The sequence below is a fragment of the Ruditapes philippinarum genome, unplaced genomic scaffold (genome assembly GCF_026571515.1).
Source record: "Ruditapes philippinarum isolate M1 unplaced genomic scaffold, ASM2657151v2 ctg4283_1_1_1_1, whole genome shotgun sequence".
Taxonomy (NCBI): domain Eukaryota; kingdom Metazoa; phylum Mollusca; class Bivalvia; order Venerida; family Veneridae; genus Ruditapes; species Ruditapes philippinarum.
Genome location: NW_026858032.1, coordinates 73,269 through 86,408, shown reverse-complemented (window position 1 = coordinate 86,408; position 13,140 = coordinate 73,269). Strand labels below are relative to the sequence as shown.

The window sequence follows — 13,140 nt, the reverse complement described above, 5'->3', positions numbered from 1 at the left end:
CTGATATCAATAAACTAAACGAAACGAAATATATTTTGCAATATCATTTCAAGTGCAACTTAAATGTATCTTGCTAAACAATCATCGCTACTGATGTAGAATGTAATTGTTGTCACTGAAATCTTTGCATTTGCCTCAAAGTGCATATCACTGACTGTTTGTGGATACATTCATATCAAATTACGTTTATAAATATGCAAATCAACTTCCAACAAACGCTTACTGGAAAAAGCATGCCTATAAATAGCCGTAAAATTGTATGTTGTAAACACAACAGCTAAAACAGTTATGGTATTTTTTCGTTATTGTTGTGCCTATTATTATTTGTCTTTACTTCTTATTATTACTAAAACTGATATTTTATGGTTAGTACTTAAAACGGACAATATTTGCCTTATGCGTAAACATAGCAACACTTATGTTTACTTTCATTATCATTAATATGAAACATGGCTTTTTATAAGATTATTTGGAAAATATGCTTTTGATTCATAAACAAACTTGGTAAATAATTGTATTTTGAAATTTTTAATTAACTGATATTTTATTAAGGAAGAACGTGACACTTTGCGAACTTTCGAGTAGCGTCTTGATAATCGGCATGCAAAAAGTTGACCATATTTCTGATTAGATGCCGTTATTTTTATTTCAATAGTTTTGGCCAAATTTTGTACACACGACGTCATAAATGACCATCAAGGTCCGTTTTTGAACATGATGTCGTTGCATATCCTTGGCAACTGTTACGGATATCACGACGCAATTGGCGGACAAAATATCTTAAATTCTACAGCATCCGACGGAAATTATTTTTTCCTTTAAGCTGATATAAAACTTATCGTTTTACGCCGAAAATGTATGAAAAATAGGAAGAAAACTGTCAAAATTGTGTTAAATTTGACGTTCAGTTTAAAGCGGCTTATTAGAAAATTCCTAAAATGAATTTTTTTTTCTTAAGACGTCCTTTAAAATGCATTCTTGGTGTAAATGACTAAAGAAAAGAGGGGATCACCGACTCAATTTTTTCGGTACACGTGATTTAATATCCCCAATCCCTTTGAATATAAATCACGCAATCAAGTACGGGGCGTTTGTTATTTTGTTTGTCATTTAAAAGATCACTCTGTGTCAAATCTCCGCTATAAACGGCATTTTACACAATCATGACCTCTGCGGAAAATATATGGATACAAAAAGTGTACGAAATTCCGTAAAGACAGGTAAAAATAAGTGAAATTATTGGTATAAGGATTTACAACGCAACACTCCTTTGTGCAGTATCTAGCTTAATATCGAGTTATGTGTTCTGCTAAACATCCACAGACGTGTATTTAAAAGCGTTTCATTATATTTCATGTTTTCAAGTACTTTTTAAAAAAAGTTCCTGTTCAAAAATAAATTCTACCATAAATTGGCTATACAGTGAGTAATGAACATTTTGAAAGGCCGATTTGATTATAATGTTTTTAATACAGCTTTTATGGTGAATCCTCAATTAATTGTTATTTTTCAACATTATGAACGAAACTCTCTAGATATGTAACAACAATTGTCTAGTTAACTATCATGGGCTTGGTCGAAGTGTAATTTTATTGAATTTATTCTCGTCTTTCCATTTTGTGATGGAAAAAAATGTACGAAAAATAAACAAATATTTAACATCTACTCTGTCAAATTGCTTCAATAGTATTTGCTTACAAATGAAATTTAAGGTTTTGATAGATGAAATAAAATACATATCACTCACTCGCAGTATATCACTCATAGTGTGGGTAATGAAATTGTTTAGCTTTGCAGAACTTCTTGTCGCCTACATATTAATTTATGATTAAATGTCCATAAATTGCTAAATTTACATAAAAACATATAGTTGCTTTTTGTTCCTTATCGCATGTTTCTCGATTTAAGTTCACTAAATTTATTGCATTAACATATCAAAAAGTTACGCAGTCATTTTCTTTACATGTTTCTGTTTACAATTCGTTATGAAGTTATTAATCATGTTTAAAACAAAAAGAAAATTTGTTTATTTTTCGTACATTTTTTTGTCAGCGAACATAAACGTCACAAAATGGAAATACGATAATAAATTCAATAATATTGCACTTCGACCAAGCACATGATAGTTAACTAGACATGTTGTTACATATCTAGCAAGTTTCGTACACTGCTAACAGTTCCGTCTTGCTCAAGTAACTTTACTAGCCTTTTTCTGTTCATATATCAATCAGACATTGTGACGTGCTCGTACGAAATAGCGCAGATGTTATGAAAAAAGCCATATATCAACGCTTAGATTGTAAATATAAATATGCTTTTTCATCTTAAGGTGAAATCGTGAATTCGTGAAGTTGAAATCGTGAAGTTGAAATCGTGAATTTATGAAGATGAAATCGGGAAATTGAATGAATTACAGTAAGTTTTTAACTTTTTAATACTTTCGAAATTGAAGTTATTTAAGTTATTTATCAATTTTAGCTTTGCTTTTCTCCAAACAGCCCTGACAATGTCAAAATTGTCCGCAAAATAAAACTGAGGTAACACATGGGGGAAAATCTTTAAAAGTCTTTGAACAGTGTGAAATTATATTTTGTTAATTTTCACTGTGAAATTATGAAATATAATTTTCACGGATAAATCAGTAATCTATTAAAAGCATTAAATAAAAGAGACTATTTTAAAAGCCACTGGTAGTTGTACATGTCTTAAATATATTAAAACAGTAGGTTATTGATTATCATAATTCATAAAATAGAGATGTGTATCTCGACAAATGTATTTAACAAAAATATCTTTAATTTTAATTTCTTTATTCTGTTTGCCGAAGGCATTATTAGACATACAAGATAAAAACGTAACCCATTAAAGTGATTGTAATGAAGATTTAAACAAAGAAAGATAATTTTTTATACTGATACGCTAAAGATGAACAATTTTAATTTAGCTTAATGAAAAAGGACAACTATAGTCATATTTCACATTTCACGATTTGATATTCGAAAGGTCAAAGGTTCACATTTGATGATATCTTACATCGTTTGTTTCCCAAAATTATTCTAGTTTTTCTTTGGCTTAATCATCTCAATTCTCACTTTGATCTCCTCCACATAAGCTATGTACGGTCCAGTCATTTTCTGCATATGCTCGACACATTTCTCTGTTTTGTCAATCTCTTCATTTAGTTTGTCCCTTTCTACGGCCCCAATAATTGCCTCAGCTATCATGTCAATACCCAGAAATAACGCGCCAACTCCTATAGCAGCAAAAGCAGATGCGGCCGTCTCACCGACTACCTCAACAACACCCTCTAGGAAATCCATTCCTGCTATTGTTGAGCAAGACAATACTCCAACCACACCTCCTATTGGCAGGAGCGACTCCGCAAATTTTTCCGCAAGTTTGATCTTTTCTTCAAACGAAACATATACATCCATGAGCATCTTGAAAATATTCGGATCAAATCTTGTTTTAATATCTTCGAGCTTTTGTTTGATAATTTGTTGATGGCATCGACACATTCAGAAATGCGTTGAGCGTTAGCCTTCACTGTGTCATCATTATCAATGGAAACGTGTTTAATGTTGCCTTGTAAGTGTGTGTTAATTATGTCGACAATATCGTTTGTGGCCGTCACATCTATATATTTAGGTTGTTATAGAGTGCCCCTATGTTTTGTTCCAATTTAGCCCTTCTTTTAGGGTTGTCGGGATAAAATAGATCTTCAAAAATACCCATCGTTTGTCTGTATTAAACACAAAAATAAGATATCACAGATGAATGAACATGTTTAATAAAATGTAACCTAAGTTGAACGACAAAGAAATTATCAACATTTGTATTTTATATTAGTTGTGAAAATTAGGACTTGCTATATAAAATAGCCCAGCGGATAGCGAATGATATTGTATGATTCTTTCTTTGATATCAATTTTATTTGACAAGACTTTTCGGCAACTTTTTACCAATATAAAACAACATATAAAATAGATAAATAAAAGATAGATAAATGAAAAACGATTTAAGAAGCGTTTATAAATCTTGATCTTTTTAAATCATGGTATTTATTTAAAAAATATCAATTACCAATAACATTTCAAAAAGCAATTAATTAGCAATTTCGTTTATGAATAAAAAATATACCTTTTCAAATAATCTAAATTAAAAACAATGTTTTATATTATGTCAATAAACATTTTTAGAGTGTTGCTTTGATTATGCATTTAAATATTGAGCGTTTCAACTACTAAACATCAAATATCATTTTTACGGAATAATAAAAAGTAAAGACAAATAATAATAGGAACAAAGAATAAGCCCCTTACCTGTTTAAGCAGCGCAGGTAGCTGTTGTGTTTGTATGATACAATTTTACGGCTATTTATAGGCATGATACTACCCTTTACCAGTTGGCGTTTCATGGAAGTCGAAATTTCATGTTTTAAACGTTATTTGATATGGATGCAACCGCAAACAGTCAGTGATATGCACTTGGAGGTGAGTGCAAAGAGTTCAGTGACCTAAATTAAATTCTTAATCAGTACCAGTAGTTTAGCAAGATAAATGTTAGTTTCACTTAAAAATGATATTACAAAAAATGTAAACCTCTTTTGTCAAGTCCCATTAGGCTCCAAAAACATTTTTTTTAAATCTCAGAACCCTTTTTAGCTCACCTGAGCATATGCTCAGGGTGAGCTATTAGGATAACTCTTCGTCCGTCGTCTGTCGTCCGTCGTACGTCGTCCGTTGTCCGTTCACACTTTTAAAACGACATCTCCTCTGAAACCATAAGGCAGATCATAATGAAACTTCACAGAGATGTTCCTTGTGTGAAGCCTTAACAAAGTTGTTCAAAGAATTCCATTCCATGCAGAACTCTGGTTGCCATGGCAACCAAAAGAAAAAACTTTAAATATCTTCTTCTAAAAATCCAAAAGAGCTAGAACTTAGATATTTGGCATGAAACATCTTCTAGTGAGTGTCTACCCAGTTTGTTCAAATAAAAGCCTTGGGGTAAAAATTGGCCCCGCCCCAGGGGGTCTTTGATTTTCCCTATATGCATAAAGTAAAAACTTAAAAAATCATCTTTTATATAACCCAAAGAGCTAGAGCTAAGATATTTAGCATGAAACATCTTCTAATGGGTGTCTACCAAGTTTGTTCAAATAAAAGCCCTGGGGTCAAAATTGGCCCCGCCCCGGGGGTCATTGATTTTCCCTATATACATGTAGTAAAAACTTAAAAATCTTCTTTTAAAGAACCCAAAGAGCTAGAGCTAAGATATTTAGCATGAAACATCTTCTAATGGGTGTCTACCAAGTTTGTTCAAATAAAAGCCCTGGGTCAAAATTGGCCCCACCCCAGGGGTCATTGATTTTCCCTGTATACATAGAGTAAAAACTTAAAAATCTTCTTTTAAAGAACCCAAAGAGCTAGAGCTAAGATATTTAGCATGAAACATCTTCTAATGGATGTCTACCAAGTTTGTTCAAAGAAAAGCCCTTGGGCCAAAATTGGCCCCGCCCCAGGGGGTCATTGATTTTCCCTATATTGCATATAGTAATTAAAAATCTAAAAATCTTCTTTTAAAGAACCCAAAGAGCTAGAGCTAAGATATTTAGCATGAAACATGTTGTAATTGGTGTCTACCAAGTTTGTTCAAATAAAAGCCCTTGGGTTAAAATCGGCCCTGCCAGGGGGAGGGGGGCAAAAGTCATTGTTTTTCATTATATGTGTATAGTAAAAACTTAACATCATGAAACATCTTCTAATAGGTGTCTTCCAAGTTTGTTCAAATAAAAGCCCTGGGGTCAAAATTGGCCCCGCCCCAGGGGTCATTGATTTTCCCTATATACATAGAGTAAAAACTTAAAAATCTTCTTTTAAAGAACCCAAAGAGCTAGAGCTAAGATATTTAGCATGAAACATCTTCTAATGGATGTCTACCAAGTTTGTCAAATAAAAGCCCTTGGGTCAAAATTGGCCCCGCCCCAGGGGGTCATTGATTTTCCCTATATTGCATATAGTAATTAAAAACTTAAAAATCTTCTTTTAAAGAACCCAAAGAGCTAGAGCTAAGATATTTAGCATGAAACATGTTCTAATGGGTGTCTACCAAGTTTGTTCAAATAAAAGCCCTTGGGTAAAAATTGGCCCTGCCAGTGGGAGGGGGGCAAAAGTCATTGTTTTTCATTATATGTGTATAGTAAAAACTTAACATCATGAAACATCTTCTAATAGGTGTCTTCCAAGTTTGTTCAAATAAAAGCCCTTTGGTTTAAACTGGCCCCGCCCCGGGGGCCTATGTACAGGTGAGCGACCCCAGGGCCATCATGGCCCTCTTGTTGATGTATAGTTTCCAAGATGAAATTACTAACTTACCTTATATTGGACCATCCTTTGCATGTTAGCATTTATATTGTAAATTATAGTGATTAAATATTTCGTATAAAATCTAAATACCAATTTGTTTTTACATTTGATTACTTTCATAAAAGAGAATTCTACATATGGTACTGCATTTCATCAAGTGATAAACATTTAACATGCTTTAAATCCATTATTCATACAATATTTATAATAAAGTTTTTGCCCTCATTTTAATGTAATTTAATTATTAATTTAATATATTACATTCTAACACTGTTGCATAATGAAATATGATAGCAGAGACCAAGCACTAAGGACGATAGTCAATGAACGTACCCTTGGCGATGGCATCTCTCTGAAATATGTATGTAATTATTTTTTTCATTTCACCAAAGATGACCTAATGGACTGTTTGCAAATAAGCCAGTGGCTTTTAGAAGTTTGCTTCTTTTAAAATTTATATAAACTTCGGCGAAACATCAGATTTCTTTATCGTAGAGTTATGTCTTCTCCTTGTAATTATGTAACTTTCATTAGCAATGCGTTACATGTGTTTATAAAGATTTTATTATTCTTATTCTGGGGGAAATGCATTTACCTAGTTGAATATCACGATTGTTCACCAATTTTAAAACCTGAATCATTTACCATATCATCATAGGTAACAAATGTTTGAGAAACTTACGAAAGGACTACAACTGCGCTTGCATATGTCACTTTATGATATAACTTTATTTCATGGAAAATGAACCTTTCAGATCAATTCAGTTATCTTTGCTAGCTGAGACAATCGTGGGTTCGAGTCTTATGCAATATGCGTAAAATTTCAGTGACGACTGATTTGGCCATAAATTCCTTCTTCTAATTATCCACTTCATTTATATGACTTTCTTTATAGTTTGTTTTTCGGTAAACCTAACATAATTGTCGAACTTTATAGCTTCATATAATACTAGATTTTGGCTTTCATTTCCACAATACTGTCTGATTTTTTGCACAATCCTGCGGTTGTTTTTAACAACTCTGCATTATGGGATGTAAACGACGATTATATTATTGGTGCGTCAAATTCTTCTTCTTTCTTCCCCAAAATATTACTTTAAGTGAGAGGATAGTTTGTTTTGGGTATAATGCCGGTTTTGTTCTCAAAATTGTTCCAGTTATTTACATTACAAATTGATTTATAAATACCAGTAGTCCTCTGTTCTTCGCAAGTATACAGCTTGTGCTCACGACCCCAGGACCCGTCCTGACCGCGGGCTTTCATGCGGTCTTATCAAAAATATAAAGAAAGGATGATGCTTATAAACAATATTGCATATTGATATTGATGATTTTTTTCAAAGTAGAACAACTTCTATTTAAGGTGTCCCTTTCGCTTGCATTACGTTTGACTTTATAAATTTGTAATCATTTCCAAATTAACCTAAAAGTAAATGAACTATACTCTTTCTTGTATATTTTATTTTAGAACTGTCCTTTACATTTTATTTTATAGTGGCCAGACTATCCCTTACATTTTATCTTAGAGCTATCCTTAAAATTTTATTTTCGAATGGCCAATGACATTCACCGATTTCAGTTTGTAATTTTGAAATTACCAATAAAAATAAATATTCTTCTTATATTCAGTTCTTCACTGTTAATATCACAGGAAGTAAAACTGTTAACAGATGGACTTCGTCCGAACTAGAAATAGAAATTTGTCAGAAAATAGTCGTATATTTTATTAGAATAGCCTGATCATCTATTTACCATAAAAATAATCAAATGTAAAGATAAAGTATTCCCGTGTTAAAACATGCACTTTAATATTTCATGGGGTAGGTGATAATCTGTCAAGGCCACGCAGATGTCAAAACATGCAACCATGCAGTTTTTAAGTTCTCAAAGGACTTCGTAGAAACGGATTTCTTATTAATCTTTTGACACATCGCCCACTTTAAAATATTGTGCACGTAGGTTTCATGTCCGGCTATAAATCACAAACTGTTTTCATCGCAAAAAATTACTTCGATAAATTCTTTCGGTGCATAACTACTGCTAGGGGAGTTTTCGTTGTATTTAATGTGTAGTGATTGGCCGAATCGTTTCAAACATCTCCAGGATATCAGCATCCAAGGATCTCTTAGCTGTCATTTAATAAAACAAAATAACAAGGGAGGTAAGTAAAACAATAATTTCGAACTTTCACCAATATGTAACCGTCTGCTTGATGCAAACATTATTCTGTATCGAAAGCTTGTTGATAACTACGAAAGACCTTTCAACTTCATTAATTCCCGATTTCTTCTTCGTGAATTCATAAAGGTGAAGTCGTGAATTCTTGAAGTTTAAATCGTGAATTCATTAATTTGAAATCGTGAATTCGTGAAGTTGAAATCGTGAAGTTGAAATCGTGAATTAATGCAGATGAAATCGGGAATTCGTGAAGTTGAAATGTCCCTACCGGTCTTTCGTAGATAACTTAATGCTGTAAATATACAATAGATCTTTTAAAAAAAAGCAAAATATGACAGAAAACTTTATATCTAGTCTTTTAGACAGATTGCCTATCACGATTTAAATAGCATTTATATAATAACATTTTAAACTACATAACATCAACCGTTATGAAATTAACATGTTTACTTGATCATTATTCGATTGTTATTTAAGAATTCCGAGTTTGAATGACTGAAAACTTACACTGGACTGTATCTATACTGGATACCTAATCTTAAAGCTATCTTTGAAAGTTTCACATTCTCTTTACTCTCTTGTATATATGTTTAACTTTGTATAACGCTTTTTTCAATATCATAGTTTGCTCCTCTTCCTGTTTTAAGCTGTTTAAATGTATTTCTATTTTCTTTCTTATCACCTAATTAGTTTAAACAGTAAAATGAAGTCGTTATAGTGAAAAATGTGTTTTATACTGTCCTAAAATATACAAAAGACGAATTATTTTGCATGGCTTCACATTGTTACTGTTTACATGTTTAAAACCAATATAACATTCTCATTTGCATCGATTTTCAGCATGGGTAATTGTAACGGAAATGAAAAGTTGATTGACGAATTAGCAGACCATGTTGGTGCTCTTTATGATAACTTAAAGGTTATCCTGCCAGCAACCAATGACCTAGTTGACGTCATCAATTCAATCCCAATCGGCAATCTCCCGCATGCATTTGTGACAGATACGAGCACGATTCAAATGAACGTTGAACATATTGTTGAACTAATTAATGCTATAAACCACTGCGTTGATGTACAAGCGACATGGATAGCAATACGTCTGCAGCCAGATATATTTAGAAATCTTTTGGATGTCACTATTTCGTCAGAAGAGAAAACTTGGCCAACCACTGCCGATGAATTGAAGGCGGACCTGAAGAAAACTAGACAATGTTTAGAAGATGTACAGAAGAACACAGATAGATATATTACAGATGTTGAAACAATAAAGGTTCAGGTAAAAATGGGAGGACTTGTTGTATCTCACTAGGCACAACTCTGTACATTTCATTGAAAATTATCCGCCCTTTGCATGCTGGTCGTCTGCAAACTAGTCGTCTGCCCAATCTTTTTCCCGGAAGTAAAAACATAAACGTTGACTCTGGTGTTTGGCAAATTAAAATATATTAGATTTTGATTTATTATTGATTATTACTTGATGGCATGTTTTTAAAATAAAAAATAACTCGAATCTGCTTCGAATATGTACAAAGGGTTTTAAAAGATTTTCTATAAATTTTAACAAGATACTACAGCTATGTGTCGTTTTGTAACAATTGTTTTATATGAAACACAGAGATAATTTTATTTCATTTTTATGTGTATTAAAATCGAAATAATATTACGTGTTAAGAGTTAATAATTCTAAATAGTTCATTTACACGGACATAAATTATGTTACTCAAATGTCCTAGAATAACATTACACTACAATTACATAATACCAAAATATAAAAAGAGAGACACAAAATGTGATATTGTGATTGTGATGAAGTAAAGAGAAATAAAGAATTCCTAAAGAACGCACAAAACACCAAAATTGAAAATATCGCAGGCTCAGTTTGATTGAGCCTATTCATGGACGGTAATGGAAAGTGCAAGTTTTCGATAATGACCCCTAGCACCGGCTTAAGCTTTATTCAGTTATCTTGAAATGGTAAAATTTGGCATTTTGAAACATACGCAGACGTGTGTAACTGTGTATACGGCGGTTGTCATATAACCTTCAATGTGACACGTTAATGTCATTTCATGAAAAGCAGTGAATGGTCCCAAAGTAAAACAATGCGTGTACCTTACACGAGAAAACAACTCGAAGCTTGTTTGAACCATTCCATAAAAAGTATGTCAAGGTATGATTGCATAAAAAAACTTGAGATTTAAAAGATGAAGATTTTTTATCCAAGATATTTTCAGGTCTTAGAAAACAGGTTTGACAAACCAGCAATATAAAATTCACAAATTTTACGAAATCGTATTGCATATAAGGAATATATTTATATACTTTTAACTTGATTAAATACATTTTATTAATGAAAATAAATGTCTGGAATTTTAATGGCTTAAACACTTTGTTCAATATGCTGTATATATACCGTAAAGGTTACAATAACGTGTATTTTTTATAGTTAGATGTACTAAATACGTGAAGTATACTTTCCCAATTATGTATTAATGTCCCAGGGTGAGAAAAATGTGCAGCATGACCTGGACTCGAACCCGGGACCCTCGGAATACCTTCCGCGGCTCTACCGACTGAGCTATCCGGCCGCTTACACATCATCTCCCCTAAATAGTGAACAGTTCTGAACCGTGACATACTCCCCCTGCTATATTAAAATTCGTCCTCGAATTTCACAGAGTTACAGAGCAATGTGAATTAAACTCTGAGCTTATTCAATCACGGTCCCCCGTTGGGCGCCAAATGTCACAGGATGAGAAAAATGTGCAGCCTGACCGGGACTCGAACCCGGGACCCTCGGAATACCGTTCCGCTGCTCTACCGACTGAGCTATCCGGCCGCTTGTAAACACACCTCCCCTAAATATAGAACAGTTCTGAACCGTGACATTAACATAAGAAAATATCATGCAAACTTTAGCAAAAATTATGAGAAAATTAAAAAAACGTAATCGGGCCTTATATCACGGTAAAGAAGACATTCCCAACTAATGAACAGATCACAGATCACAAAGGAATAAACAAGTGATAATTAAAGGTTGACTGGAGAAAATGGTGCTTTTTACGAAAATTTATGCAATTTTTACACTGCAGAAAGTACAAATCGCCGGTTCGTAAAACGGCAATACAACGAAGAAAGGTTCCGGGACATTTTGAATGGGTAGGGGAACTGGGCCTTATATTGTCCAAACTAATGTAAAAACAAATCTGCAACAAAATCAGACAAATGGTGTTATAACGATTGGCTCGAGAAAATAGTGCTTTTTACGAAAATTCATATATTTTTAAGAAAGAACAAATCGCCAGTCCAAAAAAGACAATGATTCATGGAAATCTCTAGTACATTTTGCTTTGGTTAGGGCATTTGGCATCATATTGCTGCAAAGAAGACCCTCTAAACTCTAAACGAATCCGCAACAAAATAAGACAAATGGTATTTTAACGATTGGCCAGAGGAAACAGTGCTTTTTACGAAAATGTATACATTTTACATACAGAAATAACCAATCGCCGGTCCAAAAACGACCATGCCACGTGGAAATTTTCCGGCCATTTAAAATGCATTAGGGCATTGGGCCTGATATTGCTGTAAACTAATGTAAAAATGAATCAGAAACAGAAGCTGACAAATGGTGTTTAAATGGTTGTCTCGAGAAAATGATGGGTTTTGTTTACGAAAATTTATATTAAAATTATATAAAGTGATATACAGAACAGTGCTGGTCTAAAAACCGATCCGGACATTTTGCATGAGTAAGGCTTTATATTGCTGCAAAGAAGACCCTCCAACTAATGTAAAAACGAATCCAAAACGGAACTTGACAAATGGTGTTCAAACGGTTTTCTCGAAAAAATGATGTTTTTTTACGGAAATTTATATATAAATTAAATAAAATGATATACAAAAAGAACAGATCGCCAGTCCAAAAACCGATCGATCCGGACATTTTGCTTGAGTTAGGGCTTTTAGCCTGATTTTGCTGAAAAGAAACCCTGCAAACTGATGTTTCTTTAATTGATTCCGATTGACCTACCTTTCAACTACTGTATACTTTAAGCGAAATATACTATATATTTCAATGGATGTCAGATAAATAATATTTAAAGCAGCACGCCTCCAGATTCATGCTTATTTTCATGAAAACTTGAACATGTATTTAAAAGTAAAATATTGTAAAGTGAACGTAGAAAGTAATTTACACATTGCAAACGGCACTTACAATCAACGTTAATTACCAAAAAGAGGTCAAATATACATAAATAGCTCTTACTGTGTTAGTGACGCAGGAGAATTATAGTGACTGATACTGCAAAAATCAGTCATTAATCGCACATAACACGTAAATAATGAATATTGAATCTTTTAACTTTTCTTAAGATCTTAATACATTTATTTCTTGAAATATTGGGCTCATCTGGAGGCGTGCCGTTTTAAACGTTACTCATTTAATTCTGTCATTGTTTACATTAAAGTTACATGGAAGAACTAATGTATTTTTAGTTGGGGACGGTAGAAGTTGCGCGCGGAATGAAATAATTGTCATCTTCATGACACGAGCATGTTATTGATCACTTTAAGTATACAGGCTGGCATC

The 13,140-nt window shown here is 33.0% G+C and overlaps 2 protein-coding genes and 1 non-coding gene across 3 annotated transcripts; 1 reads left to right on the top strand and 2 right to left on the bottom strand.

The window, feature by feature from the left end:
• Positions 1-2,793: 2,793 nt before the first annotated feature.
• LOC132751876 (single-pass membrane and coiled-coil domain-containing protein 3-like) lies at positions 2,794-4,460 on the bottom strand. The gene is made up of 2 exons (XM_060742084.1): positions 4,323-4,460; positions 2,794-3,742 (listed from the first exon to the last, which is right to left on the bottom strand). Exon 2 carries the CDS (start codon positions 3,516-3,518, stop codon positions 3,057-3,059), a length of 462 nt encoding a protein of 153 aa, XP_060598067.1. The 5' UTR covers positions 3,519-3,742; positions 4,323-4,460; the 3' UTR covers positions 2,794-3,056.
• A 3,863-nt stretch (positions 4,461-8,323) lies between these two features.
• On the top strand, positions 8,324-10,160 carry LOC132751875 (uncharacterized). The gene is made up of 2 exons (XM_060742082.1): positions 8,324-8,529; positions 9,387-10,160. The coding sequence occupies exon 2, from the start codon at positions 9,388-9,390 to the stop codon at positions 9,853-9,855; it is 468 nt and encodes a 155-aa protein (XP_060598065.1). The 5' UTR covers positions 8,324-8,529; position 9,387; the 3' UTR covers positions 9,856-10,160.
• A 1,152-nt stretch (positions 10,161-11,312) lies between these two features.
• Trnat-ggu (transfer RNA threonine (anticodon GGU)) lies at positions 11,313-11,385 on the bottom strand. Its single transcript has one exon. It is a non-coding gene; the product is annotated as a tRNA-Thr (tRNA).
• Positions 11,386-13,140: the final 1,755 nt, after the last annotated feature.

Excerpts from the sequence above, each read along its gene's own strand:
- LOC132751876 (XM_060742084.1), bottom strand. The coding sequence starts at position 3,518 with ATGTGTCGATGCCATCAACAAATTATCAAACAAAAGCTCGAAGATATT.
- LOC132751875 (XM_060742082.1), top strand. The coding sequence starts at position 9,388 with ATGGGTAATTGTAACGGAAATGAAAAGTTGATTGACGAATTAGCAGAC.